Source organism: Marmota flaviventris, chromosome 5 (genome assembly GCF_047511675.1).
Source record: "Marmota flaviventris isolate mMarFla1 chromosome 5, mMarFla1.hap1, whole genome shotgun sequence".
NCBI lineage: Eukaryota > Metazoa > Chordata > Mammalia > Rodentia > Sciuridae > Marmota > Marmota flaviventris.
Genome location: NC_092502.1, coordinates 72,636,829 through 72,657,281, shown reverse-complemented (window position 1 = coordinate 72,657,281; position 20,453 = coordinate 72,636,829). Strand labels below are relative to the sequence as shown.

General features: G+C 38.4%; 2 protein-coding genes across 7 annotated transcripts in view; both read right to left on the bottom strand.

Moving 5' to 3' along the window:
- Window positions 1-522: 522 nt before the first annotated feature.
- On the bottom strand, window positions 523-14,095 carry LOC114086581 (bromodomain-containing protein 8-like). The gene is made up of 8 exons (XM_027927899.2): window positions 14,081-14,095; window positions 11,818-12,096; window positions 10,226-10,495; window positions 9,243-9,400; window positions 5,600-5,689; window positions 4,298-4,366; window positions 1,608-1,785; window positions 523-855 (listed from the first exon to the last, which is right to left on the bottom strand). Exons 1-8 carry the CDS (start codon window positions 14,093-14,095, stop codon window positions 805-807), a joined length of 1,110 nt encoding a protein of 369 aa, XP_027783700.2. The 3' UTR covers window positions 523-804.
- Window positions 14,096-15,422: 1,327 nt separating this feature from the next.
- Brd8 (bromodomain containing 8) overlaps window positions 15,423-20,453 on the bottom strand; it is a 28,227-nt gene continuing 23,196 nt past the window's right edge. For 3 of the 6 annotated variants that reach the window (XM_027927896.2, XM_027927891.2, XM_027927895.2), the window contains 6 exons: window positions 20,192-20,284; window positions 19,962-20,030; window positions 19,253-19,430; window positions 17,966-18,070; window positions 17,439-17,483; window positions 15,423-15,795 (listed from right to left, as the gene is read on the bottom strand). In XM_027927896.2, the coding sequence (XP_027783697.1) occupies window positions 15,736-15,795; window positions 17,439-17,483; window positions 17,966-18,070; window positions 19,253-19,430; window positions 19,962-20,030; window positions 20,192-20,284 (550 nt within the window). In that variant the 3' untranslated portion in view covers window positions 15,423-15,735. Of the gene's footprint in view, window positions 15,796-17,438; window positions 17,484-17,965; window positions 18,104-19,252; window positions 19,431-19,961; window positions 20,031-20,191; window positions 20,285-20,453 lie in introns of those variants that run through there. The other 3 variants (XM_027927892.2, XM_027927897.2, XM_027927894.2) reach the window with 2 other exon arrangements.

Genomic DNA, 20,453 nt, shown 5'->3' with positions numbered 1-20,453 from the left:
CTGAAGTCCCGGCTTGCCAACGGTGGCTGCTGAGGGCCAATCCAAGCAGGCACTTCACAAGCCTCTGATCGGTTCTTTTTCTTTGAGGGTTGGGGCTAGGGATTGAACCCAAGGCCCCCTGCATGCTAAGCACAGGCCCTACCACTGAGCTACACATATGTTCCAGCCCCCTGAAGGATTCTGAACCAATGGAATCAGTAACAGTGTTGTTGTTTTATAGTTTTTCCCTTGTGAGTCTTAAAGCACTAGACATTTTCTTCATAATTTCTCACCCACCCCGACCCATTTGAAGGATCCTTTGATATCCCCTCTTTATAAATCAGACAAATCATAAATGCTCCCCTTAGCCAGTCCCATTCCCTTCTGGACAGCCAATGTAAAAAGACCAGATATCTTACTTGTTTCACTACATGAAGTACCTCCCTCTATTCCCAGCTTCTGAAATCATTAAAAAGCAACCTTTGGTTTGAGAAATATTTATTTATAGAGAAGTAGTTAAGGTTTAATCTAATTGCCCCTAAATGAATCCTTTGGAACAAAAATATGTGCAACATTTATGGCATAAATCCAAATCTCAACACTCCCCCCCCCCCTTTTAAAAATATTAGACCCAAAGACAGTGTGGACTCCATGGTTGTTAGATAAAAGCATTACTCTTATTAGAAAAGACAACAGAGAAGTGGAAAACAAGCCCTGAGATCTCTGGTCAGAGTCTCAAAGAGAGGTCCAAACTCCAGAAAGGGTCAGGATAGCAGCTCCAGGTTAACAAAACAGATTTCCATCATCCACTGGGTTGGCTGGCACTCATTCCAGATTACTTAAGTCTCTTCTCTTGTCTAAACAAATACTCAGCACCTACAGAGTCAAGGCATAGATAGTAAGCTATGAATCTTAGAAGCTACAAAGAATTGAATGCAATTTTCTTTTTTGGCAAATAGATCCAACTACATTTTTTTTTTCTTTAAAGTATGATGCTGCCCAGAAAAGAAACAGGCAAAAAAATTTTTTTTTCCCTTTTGTGGTACTAGTGATTGAACCTAGGCCTCATGCATGCTAGGCAAGTGCTCTATTGCTGAGTTACATCTCCAGCCCTTTAAAATTTTCATTTTGAGACAGGGTCTCTTCTCACTAAGTTGACCAGGCTGGCGACAAACTTGTGATCCTCCTGCCTCAGCCTCCTGAGTAGCTGGGATTATAAGCATGCAACCCTTTGCATAGCTCAAATGTTCCTTTGAAGCTACTATGTCTAATCCTCTAAAGATGAGAAAGTGTGAATGTACAATAATATCAACAGATTAAGCAACCAAAAAATGGACAGCGACTGTAGTTTACATTTTTAGCCCTCTGATTTGAAGCTTCTCTGGAAGTAAGAGTCCTATTACTTGTCTATCTCCAGCTTTCTTGCTACCTACCTTTATAGACTACTTCATTTCACTATGTATTAAAGATGGACCTATTGAGTCTCAGAGTTTTCCAAATCATCAGGCTCAATCATCAATCCTTAAGGTCCTTGAATTACCTCAACATCACCCTCATTCTTATAAACTTTTCAAAATCAGATTCCAGAGGCTGTGCACCTTTTCCTTGCAGCTCACTCCATGTAGTACCTGAATTTGTTCCAAGACTTCACGCTGCATCTCCACAGCCATATGATATACATGATGATCAGAGTCATTGTACATCACAGCATTTTGGAACATCAGCATCAGATCCCGCTGGAATTGGGCCATGGTACGAATCCGCCCCTTAGACAGATTCCTCTTCAGGCTAGTTAAGTCCATGGGTCTGCAGATGGCCAAGAGAAACCAGAGAAAATCAAGCTGTAATGTGTAAAAAGTGGTGACCTAACATGCTCTCTTAGATAACTGTTGTTTTATTTTGTTTTTATTTTTCATATTGGGTATTGAACCCAGATTACTTTACCACTGTTCTACATTCTTAGTTTTTATTATTTTTTATTATGAGGTAGGCATGGAAACTGCACCCAGCAAACTGGCTATAATGAAAAATGGTAGCAAAGATAATAAAGCCCATCAGATAATAAAATAGCAGCAGCAGCTAATATCTGACTATTTACAACAGGCCAAGCACTATGATAGATACATTCTATCACAAATTAATCCTCTCAATAAACAGATAATGTAGGTATTATTACTGTTGTTATGATGCTGATGAGGAGGAGAAAGAGGAACAGGAGATGGAATCTTACTGTTTCCAAGGCTGGTCTTGAACTGTAGATCTTCCTGCAACAGCCTCCCAAATGACAAGAGAACCAAGCATGATTGTGTGTGCCTATAATATCAGCTATTCAGGAGACTGAGGCAAGAGGATTATGGGGACAGCCTGGAAAACTGCAAGACTCCATCTAAAAACAAAAACAGGGCTGAGTGTGGTTATACACACTTGTAATCCCGGCAACTCAGCAAGACTGCAAGTTCAAGGACAGCCTCAGCAAGTTGGCAAGGCATTAAGTAACTTAGCAAGACCCTGTCTTATGATAAAAAAAAAAAAATTTAAAAAGGAAAAAAAGAAAGACTGTGGATGTATTTTGGTGGTAAGATATCCCTTGGTTTAATTCTCAGTACCAAAAAAAATAAAAAATAAAAAAAAGGATTATTATTAAACTTTGTTGGGCAAATTGGGAAACTTAAAAAGGTTAAGTACTTGCCCAAAGTAACACATTCTGGACTCCAATTCAGAGGCAGCCTGACTCCAAAGTCCACAGGCCAAGACACTCTTCAATTATTATAGGAACAGAGTCAGCCTCAGGTATCAAGGCTGTAAGGAGCTCCAGTGTTCAGTTTGTCTTCAATAATCACTGTCCTTCCCCACATGAGGACAAACCATTTGTCCTCTCAGGAGTGTATAGAAACAAGGCACCATCTTTTTAAAAAAATATTTTTAATTATAGATGGACACAATACCTTTAATTAATTAATTAATTAATTTTTATGTGATGCTGAGGATTAAACCCAGTGCCTCACATGTGTGAGGCAAGAAAGTACCATCTTGGAAGCAGACAGGAGATCTTACTAGACACCAGTTCTGCCAGCATCTTCATCTAGGACTTCCCAGTCTCTAGAACCATGAGAAATAAACTTCTATTACCCAATCTGAGGTATTTTGTTTTAGCACTACAAATGAACTAAAGGTTCAGCCATGATCTTTTATATTCTATTACCATACTGTTTTATAATAGCATTTTAGGGAAAGGGAGGGGGAAGGGGAGTAGCAAGGATTGTCGAAGGTGATGGTCATCATTATACAAAATACATGTAAGAAGATGTGAATTTGGTGTCAACATACCTTATACACAGAGATATGATAAACTGTGGTATAAAGGTGTATTAAGAATTTTAATGCAAAAAAAGAGAGTTCACATATAATGGCATAATTTGGAGTGAACATACTTTACATACAGTTACAAAAAAATCGTGCTGTGAATGGATAATTATGAATGTAATGCATTCCACTATTGTCATGTATGTAAGAAATAAATAAAAATTCAAAATACTGTACTCAACCAATGTTTGTAACTTTGTATGCAACTTCTTTTTGGGTTAATATTTTTGCCTCAGAATACCTATAACTAATTAATTGCCTTAGAGTTTTGGAGGCTGAGACAGGAGGATTAATTGAAAGTTCAAGGTCAGGCTTGGCAACTTAGACCCTGTCTCAAAATTTTAAAAATAAATAAAAAGGGGCTGGGAATGTGGCTCAGTGCTAGAGTACCCTTGGGTTCAGTCTCCAGTACCATACACATTCACAAAAAAAAAAAAAAAAGTCAAAGACTAATTTAAGACTATAATGAATGGATCATATTACTTGAAAAGTCAATACTGCAAAAAAAAAAAAAAAAAAAAAAAAGTTTACTTGCATTACTTCTCAAGTGAAGACACTGAACTCCTAACTTTATAAACTTGTTTGGCTGTAAAATATATGTTGAGTCTGCTGGGTCCAGTGGTGCAAGCCTAAAATTCCTGTGGCTCGGGAGGCTGAGGCAGGAGGATTGAAAGTTTAAAGCCAGCCTCAGCAACTTAGCAAGGCTCTAAGCTACTTTAGAGAGACCTTGTCTTAAAATAAAAAAATTAAAAGGGCTGGGGGATGTGGCTTGGTGATTAAGCGCCTCTGGGTTCAATTCCTGGTACAAAAATTGTGTGTGTGTGTGTGTGTGTGTATTGAATTTATAAGTAATTTATAAGTAATATAAATAAAGAAATAATCTAACAGATGGGAAAAGAATGAAAAGACAGATATAAAAAAGCAGCCAACCTTTCTTGACACCTTTTCCACTGACCTTTTCACCACATCCTTGTATCCTGGGGCCTGCCTTTCTGACACAGGCTTCAAAAATGGACTGCTGAACCTGTTAAGGGACAAACCCAGAAAAAAGTGAAGAAACCCTGGCAATTACTCTAAATAAGAAGAGTGGCTATGAACAATACTACTTAAAAATACAGAGTTAAGGCTCAGTTCTTGTTAGATTTCCCTTAGTGGAATGCAAACTGAGCACTATTAAGAGGAAATCTATTGTGAATGCCTGTAAATCTCAGTGAGGATGGCAAGTTGGAGGCCAGCCTGGGTAACTTAGTGAGACCCTGTCTCAAAATAAAACAAAAAGAACTGGGGGCACCTGGTTTGAATCCCCAGTACTGCCAAAAAAAAAAAAAAAAAAAAGGAGAAAAAAGAAAAAAGAAATCTAAATCTATACATTTCCTCTTGCCAGTTTAAAAAAAACAGTGAAATATTTAACTATTATTATAATATACTAATTTAGAGCTCAGAAATTTGTTCAAAGCTCCTGAGGGCCTTTATATGTTAAAAAAAAAGAATCTACCATATGTCATATTGTAAGGAGGCATACATATTTTAAGTACGAAATATCATGTAATATAAATCAATTTCAGGAGACAATTCAAATGGCACAGCAACATTTTTATTATTTCTTTTTAGATATACATGACTGTAGAGCATATTTTGACATATCATACATATATGGAGTATAACTTATTCTAATTAGGATCAGATCCCATTCTTGTGGTTGTACATGATGTGGAATTATACTGGTCATGTATTCATATATAACACAGGAAAGTTATGTCTGATTAATTCTACAGTCTTTCCTATTCTCCCCCCCTCTCCCCTTCCCTTCATTCCCCTTTGTCTAATACAATGGACTTCTATTCTTCCCCTCCTCATCCTTCCTTGTTGTGGGTTAGTATTCACATATCAGAGAGAACATTCAGCCTTTGGTTTTATGGGACTGGTTTATTTCACTTAGCATGACATTCTCTAGTTCCATCCATTTACCGGCAAATGCCGTAATTTCATTCTTCTTTATAGTTGAGTAATATTCCACTGTGTATATATACCGCATTTTCTTTATCCATTCATCTGTTGAGGGGCACCTAAGTTGGTTCCACAGCTTGGCTACTGAATTTAGCTGCAGTAACTATTTCTTGTACAGACCAGTAAAAGCAGCTGAGTCTTAGGTATTATGACCTGTTTGAGGGATAAACATATCTCCTTTTATACTTAAGACCTAACGTGCTAATGCCTCAGTTCTGAACATAATCCTATTACCACTGTGGAGACCCACCTGTGACTGGCAATCATCTTCCAGACGGGCAAAAGAGTTTTTTTAAATAGCAAATGATCCTGAACAGGGTCACCTTGACTTAGATCAGTCCTAGAAGATACAACATGACAGAAGAGATAGTTAACTTTACAAATGGTATTCTGTCTCTCCAGTGATGAGGTTTTCTCAATGCATAGTGCTCTTAATTTTAATACCTGAAGGAATATAATACCACAGGAATAAAAATATATTTAATGCCTTTTTTTTTCCAGGGGAGAGTACTGGGGATTGACCCCAGGGGCACTCAACCACTAAGCCGCATCCCTAGCCCTTGTTTGTATTTTATTTAGAAACAGAGTCTCAGTGGGTTGCTCAGGTCCTCACTAAGTTGTTGAGGATGGCTTCGAACTCTCAATCCTCCTGCCTCAACCTCCTGAGCCACTGGAATTACAGGTGTGCATTACCATGCCTGGAACCTTTTCTACTCTTTCTATTTTTTAAAAAAATATAATTTTAGTTATACACGGACACAATATTTTTATTTATTTTTATGTGGTGCTAAGGATCAAACCCAGTGCCTCACATGTGAAAGGCAAGTACTCTGCCACCAAGCCACAACCCCAGCCCCACCTTTTCTACTACTCTTGAAGATTTGTTTTGTAGCAGCCATGACTTTAAAGAACTGATCTAGGATAACGCTTTTTTTTTTTTTTTTTGGTACTGGAGATTGGACCCAGGGTGCTCCATCACTCAGCTACATCCCCAGCCCTTTTTAATTTTTGAGACTAGATCTCCCTAAATTGCTGAGGGTGGCTTTGAACTTGCAATCATCCTGACTCAGCATCTCAAATCGCTGGGTTTACAGGCATGCACCACCATGCCAGGCTGAAAGCAGTCTTTGTTCAATGTTTCCCAAGTGCCTGTGACAGAACATGGCACATAGTAGGTGCTCAGTAGGTATTTGATAAGTTAGTCTGGTCCTGTTTTTATGCAGAAATATGTCACACTAATACAACCTCTCCCATATTTCCAAAGAAAGAAATATTTACTTCACATACCAAATAACAATTTAAGTAATTTTCTTTTTCACTTTCCCCTGTATAGTGATCTTTAAAATACCTAAGACAAAACCATTTTTCCTTCCTTCTCTGAACTAAACTGTCTCATTTTATTTATTTATTTGTTTGTTTTGTTTGTGGTGCTGGGGATGTGAACCCAGAGCCTTGTGCATCTGAGGCAAGCACTCTACCAACTGAGCTATATTCCCAGCCTATTTAGAAGAGTACTGGTTCAATTTTTCTTTTTCTTTTTGGTGGTACTCAGGATTGAACTAGGGCTAATCGCTATACCTCTGAGCTACATCCCAATCTTTTTATATATATATATATATATATATATATATATATATATATATATATATATTTTAGAAGTAGTTGGACACAATACCTTTATTTTGTTTATTCATTTTTTTAATGTGGTACTGAGGATTGAACCCAGGGCCTTGTATGTGCCAGACCAGCACTCCACCGCTGAGCCACAATCCCAACCCTCTTTTATTTTTTAATTAAAAAAAATTTAAATGTTGATGCAGGGTTTTGCTAAATTGTCCACACTGACCTTGGTTAATCTTGTGATCCTCTTGCCTTAGTCTTCAAGAGTAGCTGGGATTACAGAACGCATCATGCCAAGAAAATGCTATTATTATTATTATTATTATTTTTAATACTGAGGATTGAACCCAAAGGCACTTAAACACTGAGCCATAATCCCAGCACTTTTTATATTTTATTTAGAGACACAGGTCTTGCTAAATTGCTGAGTCTGGCCTCAAATTTGCAATCCTTCTCCTGCAGCCTCCTGATTCATTGGGATTACACCATTCCCAGTATAAATGCTATTATTTGTAGAAATCTATCAGAACAGGGAGCCCAAAACAAACTTCTTTGTTTCTGGTCACTCAACAGAATGAACATTTTCTCCTTGGTACTGGAGGTATAACTTCATTCACATATCCATATAACAGACCTTTAACGTACCTACCATACGAAAAGCACTACGCTAGGATTGTAACTTCATAATCACAACTTTGTTGTAGAAATTCCTTGCCTACCTTTATGGGAATGAATGCCAAGCAATGATAGTAAAATAAAAGTGAGACTGGAAAGATCCTTCGGACTGGGAATGGTGCTCCAAAGACTCTTCTTTTCTTCTTGACAGATCAGTACAGACCAAGGGAAGTACCTAAGAAGAAGGCTCTAGAGATTTATTCATTTATTTTTTATAGTGATGGGGATTGAACCCAAGGCCTTGGATATGCTAGGTAAGCAGCACTCTACTAGATAACTATATTCCACTCCCCACCTCTGAATGTCTTCTTTTAAAGTAGTTTTACGCTTCCCTACCAATAACAAACAAACAAAAATCACCTTTTTAATCTCCCCTTAAGGTATCATGCCAAGTAAATATGGAAACTAGTATCTATTGCTTTCTAATAAAGATTATATGATTACTATAGTGACTCACACCTGTAATCCCAGCTACTGAGGAGGCTAAAGTAAGAGGATCACTAATTTGAACCTAGCCTAGGCAATTTAGTGAGAACCACCCCCCAATCTCAAAATTTAAAAATTGAAATTAAAAAAAGGCTGGGAATGTAGCTCAGTGGTAGAGTACTCCTGGGTTTAGTCTCTAGTACTGCACCCCGCAATAGATTTAAGAAACATTCTGACTTAGCAATCTTTCCTGAACAAATGAAGCCTAGTAATTAAGAAAGAAGAATTAAAGGACACTCAATGTTGATGAATCAGACTTGTTTTATAATAGGAGAGCCTACAGATCTGTATTTATATGATGTTAAAATTTACATTTGGTGCCACGCATGGTAACACACGCCTATAATTCCAGCAGCTCAGAAAGTAAGGCAGAAGGATAATGAGTTCAAAACCATTCTTAGCAACTTAGCAAGACCTAAATAAATTAATGAGATCCTATCTCTAAATAAAAATTCAAAAAAGGACTGGGGATTTGGCTCAGTGGTTAAGCACCCCTGAGTTCAATCCCAGGTATCCCCCAAAATTATATTTGAGTCATTGGGATTACAGGCATGTGCCATCATGCCCAGTACAAATGCTATTATTTGTAGAACTCTATCAGAACAGGGAGCCCAAATCAGTGAGACCCTCTCTCTAAATAAAAAATAAAAATGGCTGGAGAATGTGGCTCAGTGGTTGAGTGCCTCTGCATTCAATCCCCAGTACGTACCAACCAACCAACCAATAAATGTATATAGAACCTAAGTGCAGTGGCACATGCCTGAATTTCTGAGTCCAGGAATTCCAGGCCAGACTAGGCAATATAAGAAGACCTTTCTTCAAACCTAACAAAAACAAAACAAAACAAAACAAAAATCCAACAAACATATTTAATTCACAGTGTTTTTCTTTTTTTTTAACTTATAAAAGTAACTCATTTCATTGTAACATATTTAAATAGGAATAATAAACAGAAGTTAAAGTATGAATCTTAATCTTGGATAAAAATCTCTACTTATAGGGTTTTGTTTTTTTTTTAATTTGTTTGTATAATGTTGGGCATCATACCAAGAGCTTCAAACATGTTAAGCAAATTCTCTACTACTGAACTATTCCCTCAGATCTATACTTACAGTTTGGAGGAGTTTGCATGACTGAGGAGGATATCCACAAGGGGAGTTTCCTGAATGCTGAAGCCATCATCACAGTCTCCTGAAGGGGGCTGGTCTTCCATCTCTGAAGCATACCCTTCACCTTGATCCTCCTCTTTGGATTCTAGCTGAACCTCACCCTGAGAATTTAAGGAAACTTTTACTATTTGTGTGGTAATTTTATTTGCACAGAATAAAATAAGGCTAAACTTAAGGTGAGAAAAGGCAAATTATTATAAAGCTATAAAAGAAATTAGAGAAAGCCGACTTAACTAGACCTAAATCAATAAATTCTTAGTAAGTATCTTGCTAGAGAATTTTAACTCTGCCTCCTCAACCCCCAAATGAAAAAACAATATTTACTCAGTTTTAGTTGGATGCTGTACTCTTTGAAATTATCAATAGAATCTGTGGGCCCTGGAGTAATAACTATAGCTGGCCAGATTTTTTTTATATATTTTTATATGTATAAAATTTTGTTTTGTTTTTATTTTGGTACTTGGGATTGAACTCAGGGATGCTTTACCACTGAGCTACATTCCTAATCCTTTTTTTTAAAAGACAGATTCTAAATTGCCCAGGTTGACCTTGAATTTGCAATCCCCTTGCCTGGGCCTCGAAAGTAGCTGGGATTACAGGCCTGCAGCACCACAACCACTGGCAAGATAATGTCCCCCAGGCTGGTCTCAAACTCCTGAACTCAGCTAGGACACTGGGTGAACTGTTTCATTTAAATCTCACAGCAAACCTACAAAATAGAACACATTATCCTATTTGGAGCAGAGACAACTGAGGTTCTAAAATATGTGGTGATATGCCGAAGAACACACAGCTAAAAGTAGTACTAAAACCAGGATTTGGACCAGGTAGTTATACACCTCTGCAGTTAACCTACGAGCTCTAACCACTCTGCTCTACCTCCCCTTGAAGACAAACCAGACAGCTGATTTAAATTATTTACTTACCTCTTCACTCTCTGTGGGTAGTCCCTGAACCGCACTAATATCTGAGGGAACAGGAACCACCTCAGGCTTTCCATTTTCTCCCTGCAGCCTTTTTTCAGCTATTAAGGGTTCTACCTTGGCTAAAGGCTCTTCAGTTTCTCTGCAGGGATTCCCTTCTCCTTCAGTGGCTTCAATTTCCCTTCCCTCTTGTTGTTTGGTACCAGATGGAGGATAGCAGCCTTCACTTGAGTCTTTGCTGCTAATGCACAATGGCTCCATTAAATAAGCAACCTGTAATCAAAGTGTACAGAAACTCCATGCAAATTATCCACACATCAGTAATGGCATATGCTTACACTGACACTGTGATTATGCTTGAGATGGCAGATAGGTTTGAAATCAAACCTATCAAATGTATACATAGGCACTGGGTTAGTTGCTAGGGATGCTATAGTAAACAAGAAAGATATAGTTCATGCATCTTCAAGGAGCTTATGTTCTCAATTTTCAGTTTTGATCAATTGGGACTTGCTGTCTAGAAAACTTGAAAAATGTGTTTGCTACAGACTTCAACAGAGATAAGTGGCAACATCTGAACTAGATCCTTGCTCATCCTGTGTTCAGTTGTAGCATAAATAAATTCTTTTGTCCAAATAATTATATTTCTTTTTTAAAATATTTATTTATTTTTTTTTTAGTTTCTGGTGGACACAATATCTCTATTTTATTTGTATGTGGTGCTGAGGATCGAACCCTGCACCCCGCGCATGCCAGGCGAGTGCGTTACCGTTTGAGCCACATTCCCAGCCCTATATTTCTTATCAATATATTTCTTGTCCTTATCTCTGTACCAAGTTAATAAGAACCCTTTAAAATTCTGACTTGCAGCCAGGCACAATGGTACACACTTGTAATCTCAGTGACTCAGGAAGCTAAGGCAAGAGGATTGCAAATTCAAGTTTGTCAGCCTCAACAACTTAGTGAGATGCAGTCTCTGGGAATGAGGGTTAGGGGAAGGGCTGTAGAGTAACTCAGCGGTAGAGTGCCTGTGGGTTCAATTTCTAGTATGGGGGTGGGGGGACTGCCTTAAATTATAATATTTTAAGCTTCAAGGAGAGTTTTGTCAAGTATAACTTCTCATGACTCTTAAAGAATGAATTGCCCCAGTGGCTGGGGAGGCTGAGGCAAGAGGACCACGAGTTCAAAGCCAGCCTCAGCAATGGCAAGGCAGGTGCTCAACAACTCTGTGGGACCCCGTCTCTAAATAAAATACAAAATAGGGCTGGGGATGTGGCTCAGTGGTTGAACGCCCGAGTTCAGTCCCAGGTTCACCCCCCAAAAAATTTTTTTTTAAAAAGAATAAATTGCAAGGATTCTCATAAGGCAGTCTTACATATAGAAATTCCACTCCTTTGATTTTAGCTCCCTAAAGACTATATTTGGTGCATATTCTGTATCAGCACCAAGTGCAGGGGACACAACAATTAGCTTAGTCATTGCCACTATGGGCCTCATATTTTAGTAAATATGGAGAAAGGTAGCTACATGTAAGGGTGAGCATTCTCTTAAAAATTTGATGTTCTTTTGGCTTTGGAATTAATGCCCACTATTACCTCAGAAAGAAAATGGAGGAGGTTCTGGCGGTTGACTTGCTCTGCCTCTTCCTGAGATTCCTCACTGCCTTCATCTCCCACAAGCAGCTCACTAGTTTCTCTCCCTGGGCTGCTTTCCTCTAGTTCCTCAGCCTCTGGATCTTCAGTTTCCCTCCAGCTGCCCACATCAAGATCCAGACTGGAGTCCCATGAACTGAAGAGGGACCTGCAGTCGTTGCTCAACTCAGAGTCATTGGGATAGTCTTGTTCAGAATCCAACCAAACCCACTCACGCCCCATCTGTAAATACACAGAACAAAAATGCATTAAATTTATTCAAATAATATCCCTAAGGCATCTCCATCTTCCAAGTTCAGTAGAAATACAAGGGGCCAGAATTTTTTCTCTATTCATTATCAGGAAGTACAAAAACTAGCAGAAAGGAAACATTAAGAAATGAAATAATCTTTTAAAATAAGAAAAAGCTTCATGTCAATATAATACACATTTCCCAATAATGTTTTTTACTTGGATTTCCTCATACTCCGTAAGAAGGGAAAGAACTAGACACAGTTAGCTTAACAGACTTCCTTTATCCCAAATAACCCATAAATTCAGCTAAAAGGCATCAAATTTGAGGGAACAAGAGGTATATTCCTCAGCAAATACATAACCTATTAACCATCACATCCTTAAAATTCACTTTTGGTCATATCCAACTATCATTTTTCATAGTAAAAACAGAAACATCAAGTTTTAATGCTATCTTCCCTTGTTCATTGTACTACACTATCCTGGCTTTAAAAATTTTTTTAGATTTGTCTTCTCCCTTTTACAACTTTAAATACAGGCTTTTCTTTTATGTTTTTGCTTGGTTCTCTGCTTCCTTAATACTTCCATTAAAAAATGTATATAGAGCCAAGTGCAGTGGTGCAAACCTATAATCCCAGCAGCTCAGGAGGTTGAGGCAGGAGGATTGGGAGTTCAAAGTGAGCCTCAGGAACCTAGTGAGGACTAAGCAACTCAGTGAGATCCTCTCTCTAAATAAAAAATAAAAATGGCTGGGGCATGTGGCTCAGTAGTTGAGTGCCCCTGGGTTCAATCCCCAGTACTAACCAACCAACCAACCAACCAACCAACCAACCAATGTATACAGAAGCTGATTGCAGTGGTACATGCCTGTAATCCCAGCATCTTGAGGTGGAAGAGGGAGAACTACAAGTTCAAGGCCAACCTCAGCAATTTAGCAAGGCTCTAAAAATAAATGGGCTGTGGTAAATAGCCCCTGAGTTTGAACCTCCATATCACACCTCAAAAAAAAAAAAAAAAAAAAAAAAAAAATCACACACACACACACACATACACACTTAATTTCCAATTTTGTCCTCTATTCAGGTAATTTCCAAATCTCTCCATCTTTAATTATATGCACTTTTATCTCATTTCTCTATGCATCTAAGTCAATACCCTACTATCTGCTTCAACTCCACATTTCTAAAATTATAATCACCTCTTCCTAAATCCAAAATAATTTGTTCTTTCCAACTTCCTTATTTCCATCACCAACACTATTACTCTATAAGAACTTGTTGTGTTTTAACACTTCTCTTGTATTCAGTAAGCAAATTCTATTCCCAATTTGCCCCCACTGATTCTTCTGTGCCTTTGTTGCTGTACAAATGCATCTCTTTCATTTTCTGTATTCAATCTGCTCTCAACAGTCTCCTTATTAAAGGCTTTAGAAATCGCAAATATAAATTTCTCAATTGGCCAAAGTCCTAAGATTGACCTATTTTTCCCCCTCTGGTGTATTTTCTTACAATGATCTGTTCTAATAAATCACTTTACTGCCCCCACCACCTATGCCTAAACTTCAACTTGGCTTCCTAATCTCATCCATCACTTTTTCTACCAACCCTAAATCTATGTTCTTTATTTAATAGACCTTTTTCACCTTTTAGTGCTTCAGTAACATCACATGTCTGTTTGGATGGCTTTATTTCACATTTTTCTAACTCCTGGACTGAATTCTTTTCCATTGTCTCATAAAGACTATCTTCTACTTGCTTATCTTTCTAACAGGCTTTATAAACAGTTCTATTTAAGGTGAAAAGAACTGTGACTTCTAAACATTATTTTTTTTTTGGCAGTACTGGGGATGGAACACAGGGATTTGTGCATGCCAAACATTCTACCACAGAGTCATATCCCCAGTCCTAATTGTATCTTTCTTAAACTCATCTTTCTCAAGATGGTATAAAGTGCTACAAAACATCCTACTTACCTTTACTCCCCCCATCTTTTGTTTTCTGCAGTGCTAGGACTGAATCCAAGTCCTTGCACTTGTTAGGCAAAGAATTCTACCACTGAGCTATTTGAGATCCTCTTGCTTCATTATATATATAAATAGTATTTATATATATATAAAATTATAAATATATACATATTATATGTATCTAATAATACACACACACTACAGTGCTATGCTGGGGCTCAAACCCAGGGCCTTGCACACACTAGGCAAGTAATTTACCCGAGTTACAACCCCAGCTCAACATTGGTAATTCTTTTTTTTTTTTTCTTTTAGAGAGAATGAATTTTTTAATATTTATTTTTTAGTTTTTCGGCGGACACAACATCCTTGTTTGTATGTGGTGCTGAGGATCGAACCTGGGCCGCATGCATGCCAGGCGAGCGCGCTACCGCTTGAGCCACATCCCCAGCCCAACATTGGTAATTCTTAAACTGAGGTTAGCCTTCCAAGAACAATGTAAAGAACTCTGCGGGTGCAGTGGTGCACTACTTGGGAGGCTAAGGAGGATTGTGAATTCACACCCACATGGGCAACAAAGTGAGATCCTTCCTCAATAAAAATAAAGCAAGGGTTGGGGTGGTAGCTCAGTGGTGGAGTGCTTGCCTCACATGTGTGAGCCCGGGGTTCAATCCTCAGCACCAAATAAGATAAACAAAAAATATTGTGTTCCTCTACAACTAAAAATAATAATAAATAATAATAATAATAAAAAGAACAAAGTAAAACAAAAACTCTTATAGTTCTACACATAGAAATAAAGAGGAGGGCTGAGACTGTGGATCAGTGGTGGAGTGTTGCCTGGCATGTGTGAGGCACTGGGTTCAATCCTCAGCACCACGTACAATACAAAAATAAATTAATTAAATAAAGGTCCATTGACAAAAAAAAAAAAAGAGGAGAAAATGATAATACCCTAGAAACATCAGTGAAGAGTGTTAAATGACACAATGTCATTGAGATAAAGGTCAATGCTACCTCTGTCTACAATCTTATTAATGTTCAAGCGATGCCATGAACAGATCTCTGATAACCCTTAATTTCCCTAACATTTAAGAAAAGCCGAGTAAGACAGTCCTTATTGCACAATACTTTAAAACATTATTAGTTTCATCTTGGTTACTTACCTTTTCTTGGCTGCAGCAGGCAGCTCATAAGACCAATTTCCCCTGACAATCTCATTTTCACAAATGAGTAAACAGTGATAATGTAGAAGAAACCACAAGCTTCAAACACAACACACACAAACACACACACACACACACACACACACACGTACACGCACAAAAGACACCCCAAAGGCCAGAGATTTTTTTTTTTCATTTTATTGTATACACACGCACTTCACAGATTTATTTTTAAAAAGTCTGTACACTTCACAAGACAGTACAAACTAGCTACAATCTGCTAGCTACACATGAGGGCATTAACACAGCCCATGATTTTTGCCCTAAAACAGGCAAATGTGTTACTTCCAACTCTCTGAGAGAGATTTTTCCAGCTCATGTCATGCGGCCCGGGCGCCTCCTCTTCTGTAATTCCCAGTTCTGGAACAGGGCCCACAAGCCCAAGCTCTATCTTGTTTACTTCTATTTCAGGTTTAGCTCAAAGAGAACACTCTTGAGGCTTCACTTTTTCATCTTCATGTCTGCTTCAATGGCACAGCGGCGTCCTCTGGTGCCCCCATCCTAGATGACAGCAGAGAAAGAAAGAGGGTATGAATAAGCTGGTTAAGAGTTAAGAGACAAGGTGCAACAGGAATGCAGGGATTTGGTTTAGTGGGGGAGAGGGGAAAAAAAATCAGCACAAAACTTCAGAGGGATGAGGGGGCATATTTCTTTCTTCCCACAGAGTAGCTAAAAAAAACACCTCGTAGTTTGTGAGAGGAAATGTAGGACAGATTATCTGGATCATGACCATCACAGAGGTCCTTGGAATTCACCTGGGGTCCCACAGAATGACTGTTAGTCATACCACCCAGGCCCAAATCATGTGCAAAGGAACAGGAAGAGTAAACTAAAGGTGGGAAAGTTAGAAAGGGAATTGGATAGTGAGGTTCTTGGCTAACATACCTGTCCAGCTGTTGGTCCCTATAAGAAAGGCCTTTCCTGCAGACTGACCCTGGCACTAGTTCCCTAGCACCTCCTGACAGCTGTTTTCCATGAGATCAGGACAATCAGGCTTCTTTCCATCTGCTGCTCTCTCCCTGCAGCCCAGCTCCTTCCTCTTGTGCAATACTTTGCTGTCTTCAATAGATAAAAGATCCTATTAACCAGCCTTGCAATAGCCAGCCAACTGCTTGGTGATCCAGAGTCACTGTTGCAGGCCAATAAGAAAGAACGGAGACCACAGTGTTCTGTCTGTGGTACAGGCTGAAAGGCCTGTAGGCAAGATGAACTAGTGAACACTTTTGCTGGGCCAGACCATTTTTACATTTCTAATATGCAAGGATTCTAAAATATTTTGAGCTCATGAACCTAAGTTACCTATGAGGTAACTTTTGTAAGAACAAAAATACCACCTTGCGTTTATATATACACTTTAATTTTTTTAAAGCCAGTTTCATAATTATCATTCTCATTTTATCCTCACAACAACCCTGTGAGGTAGGCTGGACAGGTAACTCATTATATATTAGTTCTATCACACAGAGGAGGAAACAAGGCCCCAAGAAATTACCCAATGATCTTAAGACCATATAGTTTTTTAGCCTGATGCCCTTCCAGTATAGTATGCCTCATGTTCTATAATGAACCACACAGAATAAGAGAATCATTTAATTCATGGAGGAAAAGAATACAAGTTTTTAGGCTAGTTCTACTAAGCTTACCTCTAATTCCACCAGCCACTACTGTTTATAGTGGGCATTAATACTGAGATCTTTAGCTTAAGTTTTACTGAGTGTTTGTGTATCAGGGATTATTTTTGAAAGTTTATTTTAAGAGAAAGGAGAAAAGTACTTGCTAAATATCTGCCAGTATAAAGAACACTAATAAAAAGTCGGGTAGTATCTGCTGCTCTAAGTAATTTTCTATTTGTAAGTAAAGAATTAGTAAGTGGTGGAGTCAAGAAATGAAGAGCAGGTGCATCCTAGATCGTTACCCCAAGAATACCTCAGTGATACCATCAACATTCCCTACCCAGCCCACACACACACACATGCAAGAAGACAGAAACGCAGAAGAAAAGACAGTTTCTTATTCCACCTAAGTAAACAGAAGTTTAAGATATTGCCACAGTCTATGTGTTGGACTTCCCTCTGCCACCCACCCCCAGCAGGAGCTGAGAACCTTTCTGGCAACACCACCCTTTGCAGCCATTCAATACTTACAAAGAGAGAGAGAAGGAAGGCAGGAGAGCCCATGGGGACACTGTCCTGTTAGAGGACAAACAAACACTGATCAGGTTCCACGGAAACTCTCAGCCGCAAGCACCCCAAACCTCAGGACAGAGACACAAGCACCATACACACAAAGACAAAATTTAAAAACCCAAGAATAAGAGGAAAGAGATACAAAAGCAATCTAGTCATCATGTTTGTGGAACAGGAATTGATGGTACCTAACTGCTGCAAGCTAGGTCAATTCCCCCCACCCCCTTGAGAGTACTCTCCCAAAAGGAATTAATATTTCATTCACTCAGTTCAAAATTTCTGCCATGTTACTGGGCCTCTCAGTTAACAGCATATTTCTTTGTTTGGATAGGAGCAAACAACTACTATTCTATGATCTGTTTCTGTGCACCATTAGAATGCAGAAGCTTGGCAATACCAAGTACTAACATAAGGTTCTTTGAATACTTCAGACTTTTAGCACTGGAACACTGGTGAATAGTCTCTTTTCTGATCTATCACCTCACCTTCTCTGAAGCATCTTGTTTTCGAGTAGAATCTCTTCCTCGAAGACTTTTAGCACTGATTCCAGACTCAGATGTTTGCATAATCAACTGTGTGGCCAAGAATTGCTATAGGGAAAAGAAACAGGGTTGGCCAGAGACCTGATATAGTAGGAAAAAATTAAGACACTTTAAGTTTTGTTTGTTTGCTTTTGTTTGAATTTAGGGGTGCTTTACCAGTGAGTCACACCTCCAGTCCTTTTTATCTTTATTTTTTGAGGCACAGTCTCACTATGTTGCCAAGGCTAACCTCAAATTTGCAACCCCCCTGCCTCAGCTTCCCAAGTACCTGGTATATGTATTATAGGTATATAACACTGCATCCAGCATCAAAAGTTTTTTGCCTTATTGGAAGTTTAGCACATTAGGTTTTTTTATTATTATTATTTTTTAAGGCTTTTGTTGTTTTTTCCCCCCTTTAAAAAATCTTTTTTTTTAGTTGTAGATGGACACAATACCTTTATTTATTTCTATGTGGTGCTGGGGATCAAACCAATGCCTCACGTGTGCTAGAAAAGTGCTCTACCACTGAGCCACACAACCCTAGCCCAGCATATTACGTTGTTTTTTTTTAAATATTTATTTTTTGAAGTCGGACACAATATCTTTATTTTATTTATGTGGTGCTGAGGATCGAACCCAGGGCCTTGCATGTGCTAGGCGAGCGCTCTACCACTAAGCCACAACCCAGCCCCACATTAGGTTTTAATTCTAGTTATAATAGGTATTCTAAAGAAATTGAAAATGTCAAAATGTCTTTTTTTGCTTTAATATAGGTTTATAATAATAGGACCAAAATCTCTACCCTCAAAAACAGAACAAAAGAGCTCTAACCTCTAAGAATGAGAAAAAGAATAAATATAGGATGAACCAAGACCATTTGGCAATTCAAGTAATTTGGCATACATGCAAAGATACAACATTCCTTCAAGGTCAACTTCCCAAAGGATGCCTGGTTATGCAACTATAGGATAGAAGCAAGTTACCTGTGATAAAAAGGAACAGAGAAGAAACTCTTTTTGTTATGCACACATGCCAAGTAGTGATAGAAAGGAAGAATCTTCTAACTCTTTCCCCAAAAAGAGAAAATCAACACGAATTGCACAAGAACAAAAATGTTATATTCCTAACGTCGTTCCTTATGGCTATTTCAAGTAAAAGCTATGGCACCCTTCCCTGTCATCAATTTGAGTCCTTCCCTTCATCCTTTTCACTTCATCCTTGCTGAAACACAAAGGAGCCTCAAAGTACCTGGATTTGTTCCAAGACATCTCTTTGCATCTCTACTGCCATGTGATAGACATCATGATCTGAGCTGTTATACATTACAGCATTCTGAAACATGAGCATAATGTCACGCTGAAATTCAGCTGTGCTGCGGATCAGCCCATTTTCAATGTTTTTCTTAATAGTTGACAAATCCATAGGCCTAAAAAAAAAAAAAGAGGTAAAATGGCAGTGGAAGTAGAAAGAGGACTTGCCTGGATTTCTGAAAACATTATTAAGATATACAACTTCTTATATATCTCAATTTCAGCCTCCAGGATTCTAATGCCAACCCCTCATCCCAAAACATAAACTTAGCTCCAAAAAGGTCAGTCTGTATAATAAGCAGTGAGAAAGGTAATTAAAGGGATTAATTTTTTAACAAATATTTTTCAGCTATCAATGGACCTTTATTTTAGTTATCTATATTGGTGCTGAGAATAAAACCCGGTGTTCATACATACTAGGCAAGTGCTCTATCACTGAGCTATAACCTCAGCCTGTGAAGTGTGTATGTGGGTGTTTATTTTTTTAGACAATCAGTGGTGATCCAGTCACTAGAATGGTTTTAGCATGTGGATACCCTTACATCAAAAATGCTAACTTTGAACTTATTATTATCTAAAACAAATACTCACTAAGTCTGGATGACTTTCAATTTAAGCAAGTCAGTATACTGGAGGAACTGGCTTACCTCTGTACAATGCTGTGGTAGCCAGGTGCTATGTCATCTGTAACAGGCTGCAGGAAGACATTGGCATACCTGTCCAAAAAGAATGAGGTGCAATACTGATTTATTTTCCGGAAGCATAGGAGAGGAAGCTTACTCTAAGTAACTGAAAGTAGTAAGGAGCAGACACCAGCAGTCCCACAGAAAACCACTCTAACAATGAGGAGCAAGAGAAACTAATAAGGCTCACTTACCTATGGTTAGCTGCAGCTCTCCATACAAGCATGATGGCTTTCTTCCAGATTTTCTGGGCCTGAATAGCTTCTTGATCTTCACTACAGACAGAGCTGAAACAGAGATATAGGAGTTCTAGCAGGCACAAGTTTAAAGAAAAAAAGAAAGTCCTAATTATTTTTTTGTCAACTATTTGTTCCAGGCCCAGAAAGGGAAGATGAGAAAGTAAGAATAAAGATCCTCTCTTCTCCTCCTTCTCATCTTTACTGTGTTGCCTCAAAA

Bases quoted from the DNA above. Each gene is read 5' to 3' on its own strand.
- LOC114086581 (XM_027927899.2), bottom strand. The intron at 10,496-11,817 runs GTAATAGTGGGC...CTTTGATTACAG, and splicing joins TCCTCCATTTTCTTTCTGAG to GTTGCTTATTTAATGGAGCC. The intron at 1,786-4,297 runs GTCAGTGGAAAA...GGCCATCTGCAG, and splicing joins TACAAGGATGTGGTGAAAAG to ACCCATGGACTTAACTAGCC.